Here is a 23,980-nt window from a genome sequence, read left to right as displayed (position 1 = left end):
GTTAAAAGCCAGGAACTTCTAAGAAAGAAATGACTAGAGTGCTTCCATAGCGAAAACAACATCATGGCTTTGGCATTAGACTTGGAGCATCAAAAGGCCTCTTCATCTTTTAGCATTCTCCTAAAATACATCCCATTCCTAAGGCACCTTCAGAACATGAAACCAAATCTTCATAAAGAAGGAAAACTGTGAGCAGAACAACAAATGAACTACACTGTAAAAATCAATTTTTTTTCCCGATAGAACACACGGACAGCCAACTGCCAAAATTTTTTGCAAAGTGATTTCTTCTCTTCTACTCTGGAAGTATCTGTTCGTTATCTGCATCACCTTCTTCTTCAATCTGAGGTTTTGATGGAGCTTGTCCAGCCCCTGGAGCCTGCTTCTTCTTGATGCCACTCACAATATCATCAATCCTCAGAAGCATGGAAGCTGCCTCAATGGCTGTCTTGAATGTCTGCACTTTCACATTATAGGCATCCCAAATCTGAAACAAAGAACGGTGGCCAAAACAATAATCAGTGCTAGAAATATAATCAAGCAAAATAAATAAATTATGAAACCACACCAGTACCTTACGCTCTTTCATGTCTTCTATTACACTTGTATTTCCATCTATCCCAACCCAAGCATTTTCACCATTGGCATGCTGCCGCAGAAGAATACAAAACGTTTTGAGGAAGCAGAATGTGTATAGAATCTAGACCAAGTTCATTCAACAAAAATGTAGACACAGATACCACCATTTTTCTGACTTCAGCATTTTCAAGAACTTTTTTCTCAGAAAACAAAAAAAAAGCCAACATATGACATGAAAAACAGGAACACCAGTTACAACAGTATCTCTTGAAGAACTCCAAAATTTCTCAAATTGTTCACTTTTAAAAATTTTATTGTTACTAAGATTTTCTTGAAAAAAGGATTATTTTTAAATTTACACGAGGAAAAACACTGGCCCATATTGTCACAAGATCAAGATTCGTTACTACGAACAAAACAGGTAAGTAGTTCAGATAACTTAAAGGGCTTAGTTAAACCAATTATCCTTGTATCTTACTTTTCCTTGTAAGGCGGTCATTGTTCGAATTACATTTACTCCACAGTTCGGAGCCAGCGTTCGTGGAATTGCCTCAAAAGCCACAGCAGCAGCTTCATAGGGCCACTGTTATATGACCAACCAACAGACGGACAAAATAAGAGTTGGCTAATCAAGTTCTTCTATTAGAAAGGACAAGAAAGAAAGTACTGAAATTCTACCTTCTCAATCCCTTCGATAGATGAACTCTTTTGCTTCAAGGTAGCAGAAACAGTTAACTCAGAAGCACCACCTCCAGGAACAAGCTTTGGGTTCTTGATAATGTTCCTTGCTACAGACATTGCATCCTGCAAATTTTATGCATAGTTTAAAATAATGATTTAAAATATATAAGGTAGTCTTGGTGATTTGGCCACATGATATCTGGAAAAATGCTTTCAAATGCCATTCAAATATACGAGGAAAAACCAAATGCCCATGTGCTATGTCGTTTTACAGCTGCATGATTGAAGAGACCCCCAAAGTTGCAGTTTAATGTCCCCTTAAGATGAACTTCAATTTACAAGTAAACTAACAGGGGCTCATGAGCAAAATGAGTATGCCCTGATGAAATATACTTGTTGAAAGCACCAAGTATATGATCATGGTGGCATGCAAGCCTATACAGTGTGACATGCACCTTTTGTAGCATGGCCTCTAGTGATGCCTGGAAGCTTTTGATATCCACCTCGTTTTAAAAACCAGTTTCAATAAAGTTCAAATTTTCCGTGAAGACAAAGGAAGCAGATCAGGCCATGCTGAACATGAGCGTTTTTGCTCATGCCGACATCGTGGCCATCCGATTTGCATTTTAAAAAGCTAAAAAGTCAACAAAACTGCGTGGCATTCATCCAAAATGCAAACAGATGGCCACGATGTCGGCATGAGCTAATTAAAACGCTCATGTTCAGCATGACCTGATCTGCTTCAGAAGACAAAGGAAAATCCAAAGAAGGTTTTAACATAGGAAGCAGATCAGTTGTAGCCACCACGTTTTGTTTTTTGCTTCGCCAGGTGACTAAATTTCCCCCAACAAATGTACAAAAAACCAATTGTAGACTTCCTATCATCTAAGTCTCCGGCCCAACTTGCATCACTATATCCCATGACTTCTAGACTGTTGTTTCTCCTCATAATGATGCCCCTTCCTGGAGTGCCTTTGATATAGCGAAGGACTCTATGTGCAGCTCTTAGATGTGGCTCATGAGGTTGATGCATGAACTGACTTAGCACATTTACAACATAGGTAATATCTGGCCTTGTGACGGTTAGATAGATCAACCACCGTACTAGCCTTTGGAAAGTACTAATGTTTGTCAAAGGTTGTCCTTCTGTTTTGTTCAGCCGATGGTTAGCTTCAAGAAGAGTGTCTACTGGTTTTGTTGCCAATAAACCTGTCTCTTTTAAAAGATCAAGAGAATACTTACGCTGACAAATAAAAATTCTTTCTTTAGAATAAGCTACTTCAAGGCCAAGAAAGTACCCTAATTTTCCTAGATCCTTTATTTCAAATATCATGTAAAATTTGTTTGGTTCGAACTATGGTCTCCACGACATTTCCAGTGATGATAATATCATCCACATATATTAGAACCATCATTGTTCCCGTTTCTTGAATACGGGTGTGATCCGTCTTGCTTTGATTAAATTTTTGAGCTAACAAAACTTCTTGTAGCTTGAAGAACCAATCTCTCGGAGATTGTTTCAATCCGTAGAGAGACTTTTTAAATTTACATACCATTCCCCTTTTTGGAAGAGTAACTCCAGGCGGAGGTTGCATATAAACTTCCTCATTGAGGTCTCCATTTAAGAAGGCATTCTTAACGTCCATTTGATATGTTTGCCAATGTAGATTTGCCACAACAGACAAAAGTATCCGAACGGAATTCATTTTTGCTGCAAGAGCAAAGGTCTCGTTGTAGTCAATACCTTCTACTTGTGTGTATCCCTTGACAACGAGTCTTGCTTTATATATCTCTATACTGCCATTACTTCTGTATTTGATTTTGTAAACCCATCTACAACCCACAAGTTTTTTTCCCTTCAGGAAGATCAACAAGCTCCCATGTGTTGTTTCTTTCCAAGGCCCTTAGTTCCTCATTCATAACTTCTCTCCATTTAGAATTCTCACTAGCTTCGAGAAATGTTTTTGGTTCCGAGTGAGTATAAACTTGTGAAACAAAGGCATAATATGAGGGTTTTAGTTTATCAAGTTCCACAGTTTTTTATTGGATAAGCGGTCTTATCTGATCCAGAAACAAGATAGGTGAAATAATCATGGAGTCTAGCAGAAGCTTGTGAGACACGTGTCGATCTTCTAAGGGAAACATGAGCCGAGGTACTTGGGTGAGTAGGAGAGGTGTCTAATATAGGCTGACTGTTTGATACCTCATTTTGGTTGTCGTCAATACCAATGACAAGAGGGTTGATGTTTTCTTCCACTTGGAGGTTGGGCAAGATGATTTCAGTATCATGACTAAAGTTCTCCCCCTCACGTTTATCGTCAAATAACGATGTGATAGGTGTGGAGAAGTATGGTTCTTTTTCAAAGAAATGAACATCTCGTGAGGTGTACCATATACCAGTAGATGGATCATAACACCTGAAACCCTTTCTCACAGAGGAGTACCCAAGAAAGATGCACTTGGCTGCTCTAGGTGATAGTTTGTCCCGATCTTTGGATTGTATGTGCACAAAACATTTGCAACCAAAAACTTGAACGTAAGCAAGAGATACTTGTTTGTTATAGATGATCACCACAGGTACTTTGTTATTGATGGAGCTACTTGGCAGACGGTTAATAGAATAGCATGCAGTAGATATGGCTTCAACCCAGAATTCTTAAGGTACATTCATGTGAAGCATTATGGCGCGAGTCACGTTTAAAATGTGAGCTTTTTCTTTCTGCTACTTCGTTCTGCTGGGGTGTATCGACACATGTGTGTTGTGGGAGAATTCCTTTTTCCTTGAGAAAACTGCTCATAGCGGCATTTATAAATTCTCCTCCATTATCAGTTCTGAAGGACTTTATCCTGGTGTTGAACTGTGTGAGGACCATGTTATAAAATTCTGTGAAACATGTAGTAACCTCAAATTTGTGCCTAAGGAAATACACCCATGTCATTCGAGAGAAATCATCAATAAATGTAAGAAAGTACATAAAACTGCTATGAGATTTAATAGGAGTTGGGCCCCAAACATCACTATGAATCAATTGAAAAAGTTCATCAGATTGTCTTTCAGACTTAGCAAATGGAAGTCTAGTAAACTTAGAATATTCACAAGCATCACAGGATTTTGGATAAGAAGAATATAGTATGCTTGGAAGACGAGTCTTTAACACACTTGTAGATGGGTGGCCTAGACGGTTATGCCACAAATCAAAAATGTTATCATCACTTTGAGCAACAAGAGCTTGTGAACCAGAGACCAATATATAGAGCCCGTTATGTACGGTCCCCCTACCAATCACTGCCTTAATCACCGAATCCTGAAACTCTAAGTGATCAGCAAAAAACACAGCAACACAATTATAACTTTTTGTGATTTTGCTAACAGATAGCAAATTTGCAGGAAAGCTTGGAACATATAAGGCTTCAATCCCAATGTTTTGATTTAAAAGTTGAACTTCACCTGTTCCCAAAACAGAAGTTTCTGTTCCATCGGCAATTCTGACAGGTTTCTTAATAGTAGGCCGAAAATTGCAAAGAAGATTTTTGTAAGAAGATTTTTGTGTCCCGTCATGTGGTCCGTGGCTCCAATATCCACAATTCAATAATAAAAAATAATATGAGCATTCATGGCAAGAAAATTACCTGATTTGTATTCAGTCGGCTGATCAGTAGGCTGGGAAACAGTTAGGTTGGATTGCACAATATTTTGAAAAAACTTGGCAAAGTTTTCTATGCTAATTGTAGCTACACTAGCCTGTTTGGTGGGGTTGAGCGGATGATGATGTTGAACGAACTTTTGAAGGACGTCCGACGAGATCCCAACACCTCTCACGAATATGTCCAACTTTTTTGCAATAGGTGCACTTCATCTTAGGTCGCTGTCGGGTAAAAACTTGGTTTTCATCGAAGCTGAGTTGTTTCTCATTGACATTAGTTTGTTGAGTAGCATGTCTGTTTTCAGCATTGCACACCATATTTTCGTGTGTTTGGTCAGAGTTTTTAATTTTTGCATCTCGATTCATCACACGTCGTCTGGACTCTTCACGTTGGATTATTTGGCACAGAGAGTTGAAAGATGGAAGAGACGTCGACATAAGTATTTGGCTTCTAATAGCATCAAAATCTTCTCGAAGTCCAGCAAGCATGTTAAAACTTTTGTCTTCCTCCAGGTGGTGTTTGGTCACATCTGGATCTATAGACATGGGTCGGTGTTGGGACATTTCGTCCCGCAGACCACGAAACTGTCCAAGATACACATGGTATGGTTTATCACTTTGTTGAAGATGAGCAATGTCTTGCTGGATTTGATAGATCCTTGCAAGATGATTTTATTCGCCATAGACATCCCTTAGGCTAGTCCACATTTCTTCAGTCGTTTCAAGAAAAAGAAATCCTTCCGCGATAGATGGTTCCATCGAGTTAAGAAGCCACGACATGACCAAATGATTTGCAGATTCTCATTCGTCATAATTTGGATCATCAAGAGCAGGTTGAAAAATTTTACCATTTACGTAGCCAATTTTTCCTTTGCCGCTGAGGAATAAGCTGGCTGCTTTTGACCATCCAAGGTAGTTTGAGCTATGTCACAGGGATTCGGCTAGCAGAGTGCCGCACCCGCGTCGACGCGACTCGACGCGGATGCGGCACCGGGTGCGGTCAACCCAATCCTGGGTGCGTTGACCGCACCCAGGATCATTTCGGTCCATTTTTGTTTGGATTTTTAAAAAAAAAAAAAAAAATTTTCCTACGAAATGGGCTGCGAATTTTTTTTTTAAAAAAAATTCTGCTAGCAGCTGACTTTTCAATTTCGTAAAAGATTTTCTCTCTCCACAATAAATGACAGCAGCTGCTGCTCCTGCCTTTTCAATTTCGTACAGGATTTTCTCTCTCCACAATAAATGACAGCCGCTGCTGCTCCTGCCTTTTCAATTTCGTAAAGGATTTTCTCTCTCCACAATAAATGACAGCTGACAGCAGCTGCCTTTTCAATCCTTTTTCGTAAAGGATTTTCTCTCTCCATAATAAATGATAATGATGGTTCTTTTTAGTAAAGGATTTCCACTGTTCTCATGACGAAATGGGTGCGTGCAGCTGTATATAAAATGAAATTTGAAAAAAACCGCGTCGCATATATATATATATATAATATTTTTGCCCCTGCCGCACCCCCGCACCCGGGTTTTTTGGAAGTGCCGAATCCCCGCACCCGCGCCCGCACCCGCACCCATGTGACATAGAGTTTGAGCCATTGAGAAAAGATATGATTTTCAGGGTAGGATTTTTCTCATGAATCACCATTTTTGTAGATGGCATGTGGTTTGCAGCAGACCCATCGCTGCCCAACTGACTGTCTCCATGGTTGATGCTCATGATGGAACAAATAGTCACAACAAAGGCTTCAGATCGATTGCTCTGATACCATGTAGAAGACAATATACTGAAACAAAACAACAAGAAAGAGAAGATGCACAATGTAAGTGGTTCGACTGATTGCAACCTACGTCCACTAAAGATCCTAACTTACTTTCTGTTATTCTCCTTTTTTAGTACAAGGGAAAATATATAAAGGCTTTTACAATAAAGGCTAGATCTTTCCTAAACAGAAAGAATACAGTTATGGATAGGCAACAGTAAAATGAAAGAAGGTAAAAAAACACCTTTTTGGTAGGTAACGGATCTACAACGATTTATGCCTTTTTGGTAGGTAACAGATCTTCCACGATTTATGCACAACGACTTGTGCTCATCCACGATTTATGCACAACGACTTGTGCTCATCTTGGTAGGCAACAGATCTTCCACGATTTATGCACAACGACTTGTGCTCATCTATATCCGTTAACAGTTTCAAGAAAGCTAACCAAATGTTGTTAATTCAGATTGCTATGTAAGCATCCATACAATGAATATATACTTAACTCCATAAAGAATACCTTCCATAATCACACAAGTTTACAGTAACAAACAAGAGACTGAAGTAACCCTACAGGAATGACGAATACAACATCCATGAACAATAAGCAAGAAATACATATTCTAACAGCACCTAGTGTCACTCATGGCTGTTATGACTTGCTGACCTTAGGTTTGGGAATCACTAGCTGCTAGGGTTACTATTGCAGCGGGGTGCCAATCTTAGAGAGAACAGACCACAATAAGCGAAAAAATCTTCTTTATACATAACAGAAAAAAAAGAAAGGAACAAGTGCAGAGAAGGCATGTTTGACTCTTATATATCCTTGCATAACTTTTCAATGAAACCCATAAACATTTGAATAAATAAATTCTAATCTTTTTTATGAACAATTTCCTATTATGGCATGCAATTGTGACTTGCACAAGATTATATATTGTACTCGTCAATGGATTACAAGATGAGCTTACATGGACATCAATACAAATAATGTCAAATTGACATGTGAAAATCTTAAGACTCAAACTTTACATACAACGCCACTATTGTCTCATGTATCAGGTTAAAAATATAATATTGAATGAGTTAGGGTGATGCAATGTGGCTTCTTTTGCTTTGTGCATTAGGAAGTTCTTGGGACGAGGCCTTCAGAAGATAGACTTACTCGTCGTGCCAGTCAGGAAATCACTTCAGGGTCCAGCAAAAACCTAGAGCATACAACACGCATGTTTGTAGCAGACCTTCATTGTCTGTTCATGTCAGTTGGACATTAAGATATGCACGAAGGGCTAGTAGCCCTCTAGAGAGTCAATGAATAAAAATCACACTCGCTGGTGGCCATCAAGGTAAGATTGCCTATGCAAACTTTCATCTTATATAATGAAATGTACCAATTGTTTGTCCATGTGTCTATGTAATGGGTGCACAAGGTTTTTTTAAACTTATGTGACCTAGTTTAGGCGCACCATATAGGTCACATCTCTATTATGTCTTACATTGTGATTGAAGTTGATATAATTGTAAATAATAAATAAACATTATATAAATCCAGAATCATGAATTCCAAACATGCTTTTTATAAATCTTGCTTTTGCAACATGCTTCTAAGATTTGTATTTGGACTTAGTTTTTGGTAACCTCACAATCTCTATAATTTTTTAAAGAGACCTTTTCTTTAAATTAATAATTACCTAATGAGTGTTGGTCTTATCAAAATAACTTATGATTAAGGTTAGACTAATTGTGACTCCTAATTTCAATGGGAGATGGGAGCTCTAAAACTTTGTGAATAAGGGGTCTCACCCTAGGGAAGAACAATTCAATAAATCATTGTAGCCTAGTATGTCATTGCTCGACTAATACACATGCATCGGCCTATTGATGCATGATCAATTAACCATGTTAACCATTTTGAAAAACATAATTTCGTTCTCATATAACCACGACCTATTGTTTTCAATAACTAACTAAATCATATTTAGAATTATATTAAAATTATTAAAGAAGTATTATTTATCTTAGGCTTAACTTCCTTTTTTTATTCCTCTTTGCAACCATCCATCGATGCACTCTGACATGATCTGATTTCAGAAACTTCACATTCACATTTAGATAGAAAATCTTCATGCTCATGTTTCCTTAAACCTTCTAGAGCTACCTTCTTCACAACACCATGTTCTTTAGCACCAACAAGGTGCTAGAAAATAAAATTATAAAAAAAGAAAGGTAGGAAAACTAGGAAAATTGCATTGCACACCACCATGGAGGTTCCAACTTATCCTATTTTCCTTTAGAAATGATGCTTCCAAGAACCACCATCTATTTATTCCCATGGAAGAAAAAGGTCTTCTTGAGAAAGGACATAGATTTCTGAAATGTTCCTTAACCTCAGTCTTCACAGGAAAGTTTTTGTTGGCAAAAAAATTGATCATAAAGTGCCACTTAGTGAAAGTGGCCATGATCCAGATGAAGCTTAGGTGGAAGTGAGTTGTCGATGTACTCTTCATCCAATTGACACCCTCGATGAGCCCAGACCCATAGGTCGAGAGGTGAGCAGGACCCTTAAACCCCAAAGAGAATGAGAGAAACCGATATCACGTATGTAGCTCTCATCACACTACCATGGGTGTCCCATTTATAGTGGAAAATCCATGTAGGCTATAATTACTACATTGATGTTCAATTATGTAACCTATTCATATTCATATAACCGTCCTACAACCATAACCCTTATGATCTGAATAACCCTTTGATGTTTCTAGGTCAATACAAGTCATATAGGGTTGGATCCGATCCATAGTCCAGCATTCTCCCACTTGATCCATTGACACAGAAAAACTTTGAGGTTCCTTACTGTTATCTCGATTCAAATTCCATGTGAGTTTACATGTTATGCTGAATCACAAGAATAAATCAAACAAGTCAAGAAGATGAACATCTCTATATGAGATGTCATATTTCTATGTACTACAATATCATTCATTTTAAGTGTTTAGCATTTTAAGAGTACCTTTATGAATAGGTTGGTCTCTGACCCATTCTTTTGGTCCTTTTAATATTGTTATCATGTTATTCTCTCTTCAAAATGAGTGACACTTTACGCAAAATCAATAATACACCAAACTATAAAGAATCAATTTAGATTTAGAAATGTGATCACATAAAACTATAATGTATTGTCATATATCATAAGGAATCAAATAGACCCATCATCATTATATATTGAAAATACAATTTTAGTGCTAGTCCTTTAGTAAAAGGATCTGTAATCATTTCTTTTGTGCCAATTGTATCAATATATATTAAATGATTATCACTTCTTTCTTTAATAACAAAGTACTTTAACTCCATGTGTCTACATGAAGTAGAGCTTTTGTTATTATTAGAGAAATATATAATAACTTCATTATCACAAAAGATCTTTAGTAATCTCTCAATAAAGTCTACTATCCCAAGACCCGAAATAAATTTTTTAATAGATATGGCCTGAGATGAAGTTTCGTATAGAGCAATAAATTCTGCCTCCATGGTGTGAGTTGTAGTTATAGACTACTTTTCACTTCTCCATGAAATAACACCACCTGCTAAAAGAAAGATGTATCACGTAGTAGACTTCATAATATTGAGATAACCTTCTAAATCTGTATCTGAGTATCCAATGACCTCGAGATGATCTACCTTTTTGTAGGTCAACATATAATCCTTCACTCCTTGCAAATAATGCATGACCTTCTTTGCAACCTTACAATATGCAATGTCTTGATTAGATTGATATCTACCAAGCATCGTAACAACAAATGTGATGTTTGATCGTGTGCAGGTCTGCGTATATTGCAAACTCTCAACCATCGAAGCATACAGGACACTTGCCATCTAAGTTTTTTTATTATCATCCTGAAGATACTCCTTTAGGCTCAATTTATCCCGTTTTACTATAAGTGTTGAACCTGAAGAGCAATTCTTCCTCACATATCTTTTAAGAACTTTAAAGATATAAGGTTTTTAAGAGAGTCCGATACACCCTTAGATCTAATACAATATATCTCAAGTTCAAGGATATAAGCGGCCTCACCCATGTCCTTCATATCAAAATAAGAGGAAAGAAATTCTTTTATTTTATGTAGCAAACGCAAACCATTAGTTGCAAAAAAAATATCATCAATATACAAAACCAAGATTATAAACTTACTCCCATTAGCTTTAAGGTATGTGCATTGATCAACAATGTTTTCAGTGAATCTAAAATTCAAAATCACTTGATTGAACTTTTTATACCATTGGTGATATGCTTGTTTAAGTTCATAGATTGATTTCTTCAATTTATAATCTAAATTCTTTGACATCTATATTGAAACTAGGAACTTGTTGCATATGTACCTCCTCTTTCATATCCTCATTCAGAAAAGTCATATTCACATTCATTTGATGTAGTTCTAAATCAAAATGAGCTACGAGGGCCATGATTATTCTCAACAATTCCTTAATTGAGATAGGATTTTTTTTCATTATAATCAATGTCCTCCATATAAAATCCCTTTGCAATGAGTCTAGCCTTGTACCTCTTCACTCCCCCTTTAGAATTTGTTTTGGTTTTATAGAGCCACTTACAATCAACAAGTTTAACTTCATTAGGTCAAAGTACTAGACCTCATACTTGATTCTTTGCTATAGAGTCAAACTCTTCTTTAATGGCATTGATCAAATGTGTCAATCTATTACTTTTAATGGCTTCTGCAAAGGTTAATGGATCATCATCAATATTTATGAAATCGTTGGGATCTTATAAATACACCACATAGTTAGGGTGAATAACAGATTTCATTGTCCTCGTTGACCTCTATATAGGTGGAACTAATGGTTCAATTTAAACATCTGCATTCTATTATTATTGTATATCCTCATCAACATGTTCTACTTAGGATTGATTGCCATCGATCAAATTTTCCCTAACATCATTCAAAAGGACAATGATAAAAAAAAACTAGACATTTTTCCTCTGCAGGTAAAGAAACTGAATCCTACAATTCCTTAAATTCAAGACTTTGAGCTGCATCTATCCCAAAACAACTATTTTCAAGAAATCTTACTTTATCGGTTTTTAGTATTTATGGTGTATGAGATGGACAATAAAATCTAAAGCCCTTTGATATTCTTGGATAATCAATAAAAAATTCACTCATCACCCTAGGATCAAAGACAAATTTTTATATATGGGTTATACAATTTAGTTTTAATTGGACATCTATATGTGCGTATATATGACAAGGAAGGTTTTCTATTAGTCAATAACTCATAATGAGTCCTTTGGACAACATTTGTAGAAACCTTGTTTAATATGTTCATTGTTGTCCTAAGAGTTTTACCCCATAAGGTCAAGAAAAGGGTTGAGTGATTTAACATCGTTCGAACTATTTATTTAAGCGTATGATTTCTTCTTTCAGCTACATGATTCTTGTAGGCACTACCAGACATGGTGTATTGAGGCACAATATCTTCTTTCTTTAGAAACCACGTTAATGACCCTTTCTTTTGTCCTATCTTTATCTCTATCAAACATGATCTCTTTTTTAACTTCACCGGTCTATTTATCTACTTTTCTTTTGAAGTCGTTAAAATTCTTAAAGACTTCAGTTTTCTCAAATAGCAAGTAGAAATACATATACCGAGACTAGTCATCTATAAAGGTAACAAAATATTTTTTACTCGTGTAACATGAGGTAAACAACCTGCAAACATCTGTATGTCAATCTATAATTTATCATTATTCTGTTTGACATCATTTTTATATGTGTTAGTCTGCTTCACCTTTATACAGTTAACACATGGTTCTGTGAAGTCAAAAGATCCAAGAGTCCCTTCTTTAACAAGTCTTTGGATTCTCTTTTTTGAGATATGTCCTAACCTTCGATGCCAAAGCAAATAAGATTGATCATATTTAAAACCATGTTTATTGCCAATCAATGCATTCTCAACAGAGTAAGATTCTTGTATGTGGAGTTTGGTTATCAAACGATACAATTCATCACACACATATGCAGAACCAACAAGAATTGAATTTTTAATAATAATAAGTTTGAAAATTTTAAAATTAAAAGCAAAACCAAACTTATCTAGTTTCAAAATCAAAATAAAGTTTTGACTGTAAGATATAACATAAAATGTATCAACCAAATCCAAAATAAATTCAAACTCCAAAACAACTTTGTAGGTCACAACGTTCCTTACTTGTGATCACATCTTGTTTCCTGAGAAGATACTTCTTTCATGATCCATTGATTTTCTTTTGTTCATAAATGCCTGTAAAGAATTAACAATATATACAGTGAAAACCGAATAAATCCACCGGCTATTCAATAGAACATGAATTAAATTACACGCATGAGAGATGAATGACTTATTACCTTTCTTCTCGAGCAATTTTTTATGCTTTATGCACTCTACCTTCTTATGTCCCTTCTTACAAAAGAAATAGTTTATGGAAGAACCACCACACTAGGTTTTAACTTTCGGTTGAGAGTTAGAACTCTCGCCTGAGAGTTGAAACTCTCCCTAGAGGATTTCTTCTAGCTTTTCTTCTTGAATGAACTTTTCTTTTCCCCAGGCATATGCCTTGCTTGATGAGAAGTTATATGTACACTTTGCACCTTCTTATCTTTCAATCTCTCTTCCTCTCCAACACACTTAATTAAAAGGTCATTAAATGACCACTCATCATTATGTGTGTTGTAAGAGATTTTGAAGTGTCAGTATTTTATAGGCAATGAGGTTAGAATTAAATATACTAAGAAGGTATAAAAAATGGTGAGTAGCATGTCATTTAGTTGAGATGCAATATTTTTTATTTTTAGAATGTGTTATCGGATGTAACTGTCCCCAAAATATTTCATATATACCAATTTAGACATCAGGGTCTTAACCCTAGCCTTATTAAAACTAACAAAATTGAGCCTCAATAGCTTTCAAAAAAATTTTTACTGTCCTATAATGAGGGATGATGCCTTGAATATTCTTAGCCACTCGAGATTGCAAAAGAAATAGGCTGAACCTATTTAAGCACTCACACTTCTCATAGTTAGCCGTTTGATTGGTTGTGGTTTGCTCTGTAAGAGCGGCAAGTTTGTCAATTCTTAAAGCTAAATCTAGGTCCATATAACCTAAAGTGAGCAATACAAATTTTTTTAATCGAAAAAAATTGATCCATCTAAAATAGAGATATTTTTAGAACCGTCAATGATCATGGTACATGATATAGCAAGAACAAAAGAAAAAACCAAATAAATGCTTATATAAGATTTATATTGAAAATACAAACATGAGACCTTTTATTAGTCACCTTTTTTAAGGCAAGCATAATAGTCATTATCATTTTATTTTAGTGAAAACAATAATACTCATAGTTGCTTAACCTCCTCAATTCTCAAAGAATTAACACTTAATTTGTGAAACTAGTAAATCATGTAATCAGAGATAATTCTACAATGTACCTTTGGGTACTAACATGCTTCATAAGCTAGTATACATATTTACCATTACACCTTATGTGAATTTGAAACACAATGACCTGCCTTTGTGTGAAAATTGCTTCATAAAATCACAAACAATAGCAATACCAAATTTTAATCTCAATACGGTCCAAAGAACCCTCAATCAATACAACTCAGAATACTTTGGTGATTGCAAGAGTGAGTTGATCGAGATCTTTTACCGTAAGTATATTCATATTGCAAAACATACCACAACACAAATATTATGTTATGAACTCAGTCATAATCTCATGCTTAAATATCATGGACAACTCAAAATGCACATGAAAAACACATAATATCATGCTAAAGTCACCATCCATGATAAAAATACCATATAAAAGCATGAGAGAAATGACAAAAGTATGCTTACACAAGTAATACCCGATATTGGGTTTGGAAACAGCATGAATGGGTCCTTAAAGATCATGAATCGGTCCCAAAAAGTCTTGAACCAGCCCCAGAAAGCACTGAACTGATCTAGAAAAGCCTGAACCGATGTCTGAAAGCCCTAAACCGATCCCAAAATGCATGAACCGGTCTCAGGAAGCCTACATTAGGTTTTGGAAACACTTGAACCAGTTTTCAGGATGCTCGAATCCCGAAACCAATTCTATTCCAGGATGGGTTAACAGGGTCTGATTCTAGACCTGACTCGACCCATAGTTTCTAACCATATCCACCCGGAACCCTGTAATGGGTCAGGGTCTTGGATCGGGTTGCAACGGGTCGAAGATAGACCCGATCCATTCAGAACCCTAACTATATAGTTATGTGTCCAAGACCGGGTCCTACTGGATCAAACACACACCAGGTCCACCCGAAATCCCAAAACGAGTCTGGTTGCAGAATAAGGTTCGATCAGATCAAGATCAGACCCAGTCCACCCAAAAATGTCAAAACGGGTCTGGGTCTAGGACCAGGTCTGGCTCAGACTTGAGACCCGGTCCACCCGAAAGACCCAAAATGGGTCCGGGTTCTGGATCGGGTCCCACTAGGTGGGTCTCAGACCCAATCAAATCAAAACCCATGGACTAGGTCTAGGTCCTGGACCAGGTCACGGTAAGACCCGATCCACCTAGAGAACCTAATAATGAATTCAGGTTTGGATCAGGTCTGTACAAGTTCAGAAGCAAACCCGATCCACCTGAAACCCTTGTACCGGTTCTAAGTCCGAAATCAGGTCCCGTCCGGATGGACTCAGACCCGATCCACCTGAAAACCCGCTAATGGGTTCGGGTCCAGATCGGGTCCACCAGGTCGGGATTCATTGTAGCTACAATAGATACAGTGAAACCCGCTAATGGGTTCGGTTCTGCCCCCACCCCCCTTTCATCCATCGCCATCGGTGGCCAGCTACCGTCGGCGATGACAACCCGACAACCGCCTGCAATCGCCCTGAGCAACTGGCCTTAGGCAGCCGCCGCCATCCACGACCACCCATCGACAACGAACAACCAGTAGGAGGGCTAGTCTCAAGCAGCCGTTGATGATGGGCAGCCAGTCGTGGTACGACAAGGCCGAACTCAGCCTCCAGACGCTTGCAACAACTAGTTTATGGTCACCAAGGAGGCTTCTTTTCTTGAGGAGGGGGGGGGAGGGGCTCTGGTTACTTGTGTGAGAGACTCGGTTTTAGGTGACCTTGCTCACCGGCAGCGACCATCACCAACAGTTATGGGGCCTGGACAACGACTATTGCCGACCTGCAGGTGGTGGGACGCCGGTAAACGCCTCCTCCCTCACCATCGACTTCCCAAAACTAAATGAAAGTCTGGCGAGGGAGAAGAGAAACTACCGATGTATATTTCGATGCCGGCACACCCACACACAGAACACGCACAACAAAAGCGTGGTGTGAGCCCATAACCCAATGTTAGCAAAAAAAGGGATCAAGAAGTGCTACTTATCGGAAGCGGCCATGGATGATCTGGACGAAGCTTAGGTAGAGGCAGGTTGTTGGTGTACTCCTGAGCCAATTGATTCCCTTGATAAGCCTACGTAGTTAGGTCGAGAGGTGAGTAGAACCCTTGAACCCCAAAGAGAATGAGAGAAACCGATATATAATGGAATATCCATGTAGGCTATGATTACCACATTGATGGACGATTACGTAACCTCTTCATATTCACATAACTGTCCTACCGCCATAACCCTTATGATCTGAACAACCCTTTGATGTTCTCGGGTCAATACGGGTTACATCGGGTTAGATTTGATCCATCATCCAACAGTTTTTTAAAGTAGAGAGAGGTTCCAATGGAGTTACACATGCAGAGACTAAGGTGGTGGAAAAACTGGGGCTCACTTAGGTCCAACATAGCACCTTTCCACCATAATGCTTGAATGTTTGTTTCACCCTTAGTAGGAAAGGGAGGAAAAGAATGTCAGCTCCCCAATTTTCCATGAAAACGGAATGAAACAAATGGGCTCTGATGGTTTTAATTTAATTTAAAGTAAATTTATACGTCCATGTGAAAAGTTATTTTCCTAATAATAGTCCAAAGGTTGAGAACCGATGTAACACAATTTATAATCCACGCAACAAGAAAAAAAAGTAGCGAGTAAAAAATGACTTATTCTTGTCCACATCAGCTAACTTAGTATCGAACATTGGAGGTCCTTGAAAAAAATGATGTTTGGAGCCTAAAAATTTTGGACAGTTGATTTTTAGAACTTTATAAAAACCCACCAATGTGTTGAAATCAAACACTTGAAGAACTGATCTCTAAAATCATGCACCAACCATTTAGTTAATATTGACATTTAAATTGGTTAAATCCTACTTGTGGACAAGTTTTTTTGGTGATTCAAAAATCAATGGTTGACAAAACATAAAAAAATGTGATTTAAAACATTATATTTTTAAGGTTGATTCTTACTAAATTGACCATGCTGAATCTATGTACAGGGATAAGATTTAAGATAATATTTAAGATAATATTTAAGATAATATTTAAGATAGATAAAGATGAAGGGGTGATATATAAGGCTGGATGATTGTGTCTTGGGGTTTCAACGGATCGGGTTTGGTTCGGACTCGAATGGAACCAGACTTGGACTAAATTTTTTAGTATGGTATCAGATCTGGACACGGGTTTAATTGGGTTCATTATAAAAAAAACCATACCAAACCCAATAAGAACTACATGAACCAAACTCAGACCATACTCGGCAAAACCATATTTTTTATCATTTTCACATTGAAAAATTAGGGGTCTTAATCGGAACTCAGGTTGGGTCTGGGTCTGGGTCTAGCATAAAATTTTACAAACTATACCCGGGTCCATGTATTAATCGGACCTTTGAGTCCGGACCCGTGTCTTCTTAACACCATATTGGTTCGGGTTTAAACCAAGCCCGTTGACACCCCTAATTGTGTCCCAATTTGATGTTTTACCTTGCAGGAAGACGGACCCGTTAAGTGACCCCATTCTCCAAACAACACAACAAGTGATCTGCCAATCACTTTTAGAAAAGTGATTTGGCATCCTCACCATCCACAATAAAACAATGGACAAACATTATGTTATGAATTCAATCATAATCTCATTCGGACAAAAACATGAAAAGCCCATAATATTATGCTAAAGTCACCATCCATGATAAAAATATCATATAAAAGTATGAGAAAAATGATAAAATCATGCTTTCAGAAGTAATACCCGAGACTGGGTCTGGAAACAACCTGAAAGGATCCTTAAAGACCATGAACCAGTCAATGAAAGTCCTGAACCGGTCTAAAAAAGCCTGAACCGGTCCATGAAACCCCTAAACCAGTCCCACAAAGCCATGAACCACTCTCAAAATGCATGAACTGATCCTAGGAAGCCTAGAATAGGTCTTGGAAATACTTGAACCAATTTTTAGGATGCCTGAATCGGTCCCAAAACCGGTTTTGTTCCCAGGATGGGTTAACAGGGTTCAATTCTAAACCTGACCTGACCCATAGTTCCTGACGAGATCCACCAAGAACCCTATAATGGATCTGGGTCCTAAACTGGGTCGCAATGGGTTGATGACAGACCCGGTCTACCAGGAACCCTGACTGTATGGGTCCGTGTCCAGGATCAGGTCCTACTGGATTGGACACACACGGCCTGATTCACCCAAAATCCCAAAACAGGTCTGATTGCAGGACCGAGTTCGATCGGATCCAGCTTATACCCAGTTCACCCAAAAATGTCGAAATGGGTCCGGGTCTATGATCGAGTCCGACCGCGTCTAGCTCAGACCAGGGACCCAATCCACTTGGAAACCCTGAATTGGGTGTGGGTCCTGGATCTGGTCCCACTGGGTGGGTCTCAGACCCAGTCAAACTAGAACCCATGGCCTAGGTCTGGGTCTTGGACCGGGTCACTGTCAGACCTGATCCATCTGGAGAACCTGATAATGGATCTGGGTCTAAATCTGGTTTGTACGGGGTCGGGTGCAAACCCAATCCACCCGAAACCCTAGTACAAATTTCGAGTCCGAGATTGGGTCCATCCGGGGTTAGGCTCAGAACTGATCCACCCGAAAACCTGCTAATGGATCTGGGCCCCGAATCGAGTGTATCAGGTCGGGATTCAGTGTAGCTACAGTGAAAGTCGAACCCCACCCCACCACACCAAAAGACATTTTTTTTGTTAGGGTTCAGCCTGCCCCCCCTCCCCAACTCCTTTCATCCAGTGTCGATAGCGACCACCATCAGTGGCCCACTGCCGTCATCCCCGGCCATTCGCTGCTGACGACAACCAGCAGAATGGCTGGATGAGAAGACTGTGGTTGTTCACAACCATAGTCATCGGCAACCACCACCATCCACGACCACCTGCCGGCGATGAACAACCAATAGGAGGGATGGTCTCAGGCAGTCGTCGATGATGGCTGACCTTAGGTGACCAGTCATCACACGACACAGCCTAACTCGACCTCTAGTCGCCTGTGATGACCAGTTTATGGTTGCTGGGGAGGCTCCTTGTAAGGGGCTCTGCTAACCCAAGAGAGACCCAGTTTTCGGTGACCCTGCTTGCCAGCAACGACCACCACCAGCCTTCGCGGGGCCTGAACAATGACTACTGCTGACCCGCAGGTGATAGGACGCCGATCAATGCCTCCTCTCTCACTGTCGACTTTCCAAAACTGAACAAGAGTCTGATGAGTGAGAAGAGAATATATTCTGACAAGGGTTGCATCACGTGCAATAGAAGCGCAGTTTGGGCCCATGACCCAATGTTGGCAAAAAAAATGAATCAGGAAGTGTTACTTATTGGAAGCGGCCATGGATGATCTGAATGAAGCTTAAGTGGAGGTGGGTTGTCGATCGGTGTACTCCTCAGCCAATCAACGTCCTCGATGAGCCCAGGCCGTCAGGTCGAGAGGTGAGCAGGACCCGATCCCTTGAACCCTAGAGAGAATGAGAAAAACTGATATGCTCTCATCACACTACCAGTGTCCCATTTATTGGACAATTATGTGAGTTCTTCATATTTACATAACTGTCCTACCGTCGTAAACCTCATGATCTGAGAAACCCTTTTGATGTTCTCTGGTCAATATGGGTTACATCGGGTTGAATTCAATGCATAATCCAACAATTTTTTTCTTGTAGAGAGATTCCAAAGGAGTTACACATGCGGAGACTAAGGTGGTGAGAAAAACTGGGGCTAACATGACACCTTTCCACCATAATGCTTGAATGTTTGTTTCACCCTTAGTAGGAAAGGGAGGAAAAGGATGTCAGCTCCCCCAATTTTCCATGAAAACGGAATGAAACAAATGAGCTTTGATGGTTTTGATTTAATTTAAAGTAAATTTATACGTCCATGTGAAAAGTTATTTTCCCAATAATTAATAGTCCAAAGGTTGAGAACTGATGTAACACAATTTATAATCCACTCGACAAAGAAAAAAGCGAATAAAAAATGACTTATTTTTGTCCACAGCAGAAAATTTAGTATCGAACATTGGAGGTCCATGAGAGATCTGGTGGAGGATCTGAAGATTCATTTTAGCACTTTGGTGTGTTGTGCAGCAAATTACTGATTTGGACCTGTATGGGTCTGGATCTGGAATCATTAATGAACATTGCAGCAGACCTTCCATGACCAAGCCTCTACTCATTTTTATTCACTATATCTGTTTGTGTGCACATACATAGCCATACATAAAGGCACAACATCCACCACCAAAGAGTCTCACTGATAAAGATGGGGCGGGAGACGAGGGTGCAACAGGACTTGAAGAGGAGTTACCTTGGGCATGGTCAAGCCCAAGCCCTCGGTCATGTCGATCGGACCATCCTTGGGCGTGGACCACTCAAAGCTATGAATTAAACGTGCCAATGTCAAGTGAGCTACCTGGGTTGCTAGTGATGAACCTGGGCACGACCGCCGGCCCAAACCAAATGGGATGAAGTCGAAGCTCTGACCACCAAAACCGGTGTCTTTGTGGCCCGTCAAGAACCTCTCTGGTATGAACTCTTCTGGGTCTGACCATAACACTGGGTCCCTGTGTATCTTCCATGCATTAATAAACAGGATTGTGCCCACTGGTATGTCATACCCACCTATGTTGACTGATTCAACTGACTCATGTGGGACTAGCAATGGGCCCACTGGGTGCAGGCGCATGGCCTCCTTGAGTATGGCCTGCAAGTATGTCAGCTTCTTGATATCTGATTCATCCACTTGTCTTTCTTTGCTTACGTGGAAATCCAACTCATCTTGAGCCTTTTTCAAAACGTGGCGGTTATTCAATAGAAGAGAGATGGCCCACACTAAGGTATCTGACGTGGTGTCTGTCCCAGCCGAAATCAATGCCTGTAATCATTAATTATATAGCGTTGATTTTCTCGCACTACACCAAAGACTAAAGACTTAAGACTTGGGATTTCTTTGATGCAAGTTATTTTGATCAAATCAGACTCTAGCACTAACCATTTATAAGTTAATATTGACATTTAAATTTGTGTGCGGTTTTATGATGATTCAAAAATCAATTATTTAAAATTTGTGATTTAAAAAATCATAATTTTATGATTGATTCCTACTACTAAATTGACCATGCTGAAACTATGTACAGGGTCAGGTTTGATCATCATAAGATTTAAGATGGGTACAAAGATGAAGGGGTGACATATAAGGCTGGATGATTGTGTTTAGGGGTATTAATCGATCTGGTTGGTTGGGACTAGGGTGAAACCAGACTTGGCGCAAAATTTTGGGCATGGTATCAGGTCTAGATTTGGGTTTAATTAGGTTCATTATAAGAAAAATCATAAAAACTACATGAACCAAACCCGAATCACACTCAAAAAAACTATATTTTTTTATCATTTTTACATTTAAAAATTGTGGGTCTTAACTGAAACCCTGGTTGGGTTCACGTCAGGTATAAAATTTCACGAACTATATTAAGATCCATATAATAATCTAACTTTCAAGTCCAGACTCATGTCTTATTATTTATCACCATACCCAAACTATGGGTTTGGTTTAGGGATGGCAGTGGACCGGGGGGAAGCGGGGCCCCGCCCCGCCTCACCCCATTTGGACCGGGGATGAAGGGTATGAAATGGGGATGGAGGCGGCGACGAAGGTTAAAATCCATCCCTGTCCGGGGGTGGAGGCGGGGATGGACGTGCACTTTTCCCTGCCCCGCCACGATCCCCGCCTCATCCCCGCCCCAACCCTTCCACGACCACTTTTCCCCGCAATATCCCCGCCCCGCCCCGCTTCATTCCCGTTTGAACTAGGGATGGAGGACATGTAACGGGGATGAAGGCGGGGGTGGAGGATAAAATCCATCCCCGCTAAGGAGGCGGAGCGAGGGTGGAGGATAAAATCTTGAGGCGGGGCAGGAGTGGAGACCTTGTACCCTGTCCCGCCCCACTGCCATCCCTAGTTTGGTTCGGGTCGAATATCCCAGTAAACCAGGCCCGTTAACACTACTAATTTTGTCCCAATTTGGCGTTTTACCTTGCAGGAAGATCCGTTAAGTGACCTAACAGCATATCAAGTGATCTGCCAAATCACTTTTAGAAAAGTGATTTGGCATCCTCACCGTCCACAATGAAACAATGGACGGTGAAGATGTTTGACACATCACCTGATCTGCTCTCCATTCTCCACGAGGGCTTTCCCTCGTCATAAGTAAAAAAGATTTTTTTTTTCTTTGATTGTAAATTAGGCATGATAATTAGATTGTAAACTCACCAAAGCGGTGGCTTTGATTATCGTGTCTGTGGGAAATACGTCAGACAGATGACCATCGTCAAGTTGAGTGATGAGCACGTCAATGAAGTCACCGCCATCCACATCGACGTCGACGGAATCCTTTCTTTGCCGGTGCTCCGCCACCCAAGCGGTGGCTATCTCGTCCATCTTCTGTTGGACCCTCTTCATGGCCTTGAGGTGACCATCCACATCGAGGCGCTCCAGCCAAGGGAGGGCATCCGACACTGTGAAAACCCCAAGTAGATAGAAGAATTCTTCTATCAACTTGAAGAACTCTCTCGCTCCCTCATCTTTTCCAGCATCGTCTCCGTCCAAATACCGTTTCCCCCCGACCATCCTCACCACGATATTCGTCGTCAGGAGGCTCAACCAGCGCTTCATCTCCACCGGCTCGTTGTCCTCACATCGTGCGTATAGGCCTCTCACGAGGGAGTCAACTTCCTCGATCCGGATGTGCTTGAGCAGCTCGAGCCGTCGGTTCGATAGCAGATCGATGGTGGCGATCTTGCGGACTTCCCTCCAGTAAGGGCCGTAGGGAGAAAGGGCGAACATGGAGCGTTCGTAGCCGAGGAGCTTGGTACTGAGCAGTGGCGGCCGACTGGCAAGGGCTCTATCGTTGGTGGTAAAGCACTCCTTGGCTAGCTCCATGCTGCTCACCACTATAGTACGCTTTTGGCCAAGCCGAAGAGCAAAAATGGGGCCGTATTGATCTGAGAGGGCAGCGAAGGTTCTGTGGAGAGGTGTGGTTCCCGCTAGTAGACGGAGGTGGCCAATAATGGGCCAAGCACCGGCTGGTTCTGGTGGTTCAGGAACGGCTTTTGATGCCTTCTTTGGCCGTATATGGAAGAAGAAGAATAAGAGAAGAGGAAGGAGAGCTGCTACGCCCCCTATCAGTTGGATGGTATCCATAGTGATGAAGGAGATGGTGTGGTGTTGGTGGTTACCCGATTATGATTATGCTGTGTGAGTAGCATGTGCGGAGGGCAAATGTTACTCTATCATGTATATATCATGGATAATGAATGGTTGAAAAATGCCCAGTTGCCAACCAAATCTCACATCTCGTATTTGAGGGTCAGAATGAGTGCCACATATGTAAGCACATGAGGCTCATATTTCTGTATATGTCAGGCATCACTTAGCATCATAGTTTGGTGTGGTTGCAAAGACTTAATTATCCTTTCTTGCTATTATTGCTATGAAATGACAGTTCAAAAAAATGACAAAAATGTTTATTCAAAAAAAGATAAACAATAGTTAAAAAAAAGAACAAAAATGTCTTTCATCCAAAAAGTCGAGGATGATGTTAACTCTTCAAAGTCTAAACAACGAAACGAACCTGAAGCACTCTCTCTTTCTTTTTTGTTTGAACTTTTCATTGTCATCTTCTTCTTCTTTCTTCTATGTAAAACACTGTAAAACCCCTCTCTCTCTCTAGAGAGAGAGAAGAAATTAAGGTAGGCAAAGAGTAGGCGATCTGATGATGATCGTCATTCTCTTTCTGCTAGCAGTGGCTCGAATGCTGCTCTCGTCCAACGGGCAACCGATTGTGACGGCTCCTCCTCCACCTTCGAGGGATA

At 39.8% G+C, this 23,980-nt stretch overlaps 1 protein-coding gene across 3 annotated transcripts; it reads right to left on the bottom strand.

Annotated features, from left to right (window-relative positions):
• Nucleotides 1-81: 81 nt before the first annotated feature.
• LOC149820125 (xanthotoxin 5-hydroxylase CYP82C4-like) lies at nucleotides 82-23,374 on the bottom strand. Of its 3 annotated transcripts, XM_089983194.1 has the most exons (5): nucleotides 22,380-23,374; nucleotides 1,258-1,383; nucleotides 1,058-1,162; nucleotides 575-649; nucleotides 82-487 (listed from the first exon to the last, which is right to left on the bottom strand). In XM_089983194.1, the coding sequence occupies exons 1-5, from the start codon at nucleotides 23,307-23,309 to the stop codon at nucleotides 296-298; spliced, it is 1,428 nt and encodes a 475-aa protein (XP_089839320.1). In that variant the 5' UTR covers nucleotides 23,310-23,374; the 3' UTR covers nucleotides 82-295. The 3 variants fall into 3 exon arrangements, with proteins under 3 accessions (XP_089839320.1, XP_089839321.1, XP_089839319.1); XM_089983195.1 differs by lacking the exon at nucleotides 1,058-1,162; XM_089983193.1 differs by lacking the exons at nucleotides 82-487; nucleotides 575-649; nucleotides 1,058-1,162; nucleotides 1,258-1,383 and adding an exon at nucleotides 20,270-20,984.
• Nucleotides 23,375-23,980: the final 606 nt, after the last annotated feature.

Source organism: Nuphar pumila, chromosome 12, assembly GCF_984573655.1.
Source record: "Nuphar pumila chromosome 12, dmNupPumi1.hap1.1, whole genome shotgun sequence".
Lineage (NCBI taxonomy): Eukaryota > Viridiplantae > Streptophyta > Magnoliopsida > Nymphaeales > Nymphaeaceae > Nuphar > Nuphar pumila.
Note: the sequence above shows the minus strand (reverse complement) of the source record. Positions and strands in the feature narration are given on the sequence as shown.

Excerpts from the sequence above, each read along its gene's own strand:
- LOC149820125 (XM_089983193.1), bottom strand. The coding sequence starts at position 23,309 with ATGGATACCATCCAACTGATAGGGGGCGTAGCAGCTCTCCTTCCTCTT. Across the intron at positions 20,985-22,379 it reads TAATCAAAGCCACCGCTTTG|GCATTGATTTCGGCTGGGAC; the intron begins GTGAGTTTACAA and ends TAATGATTACAG.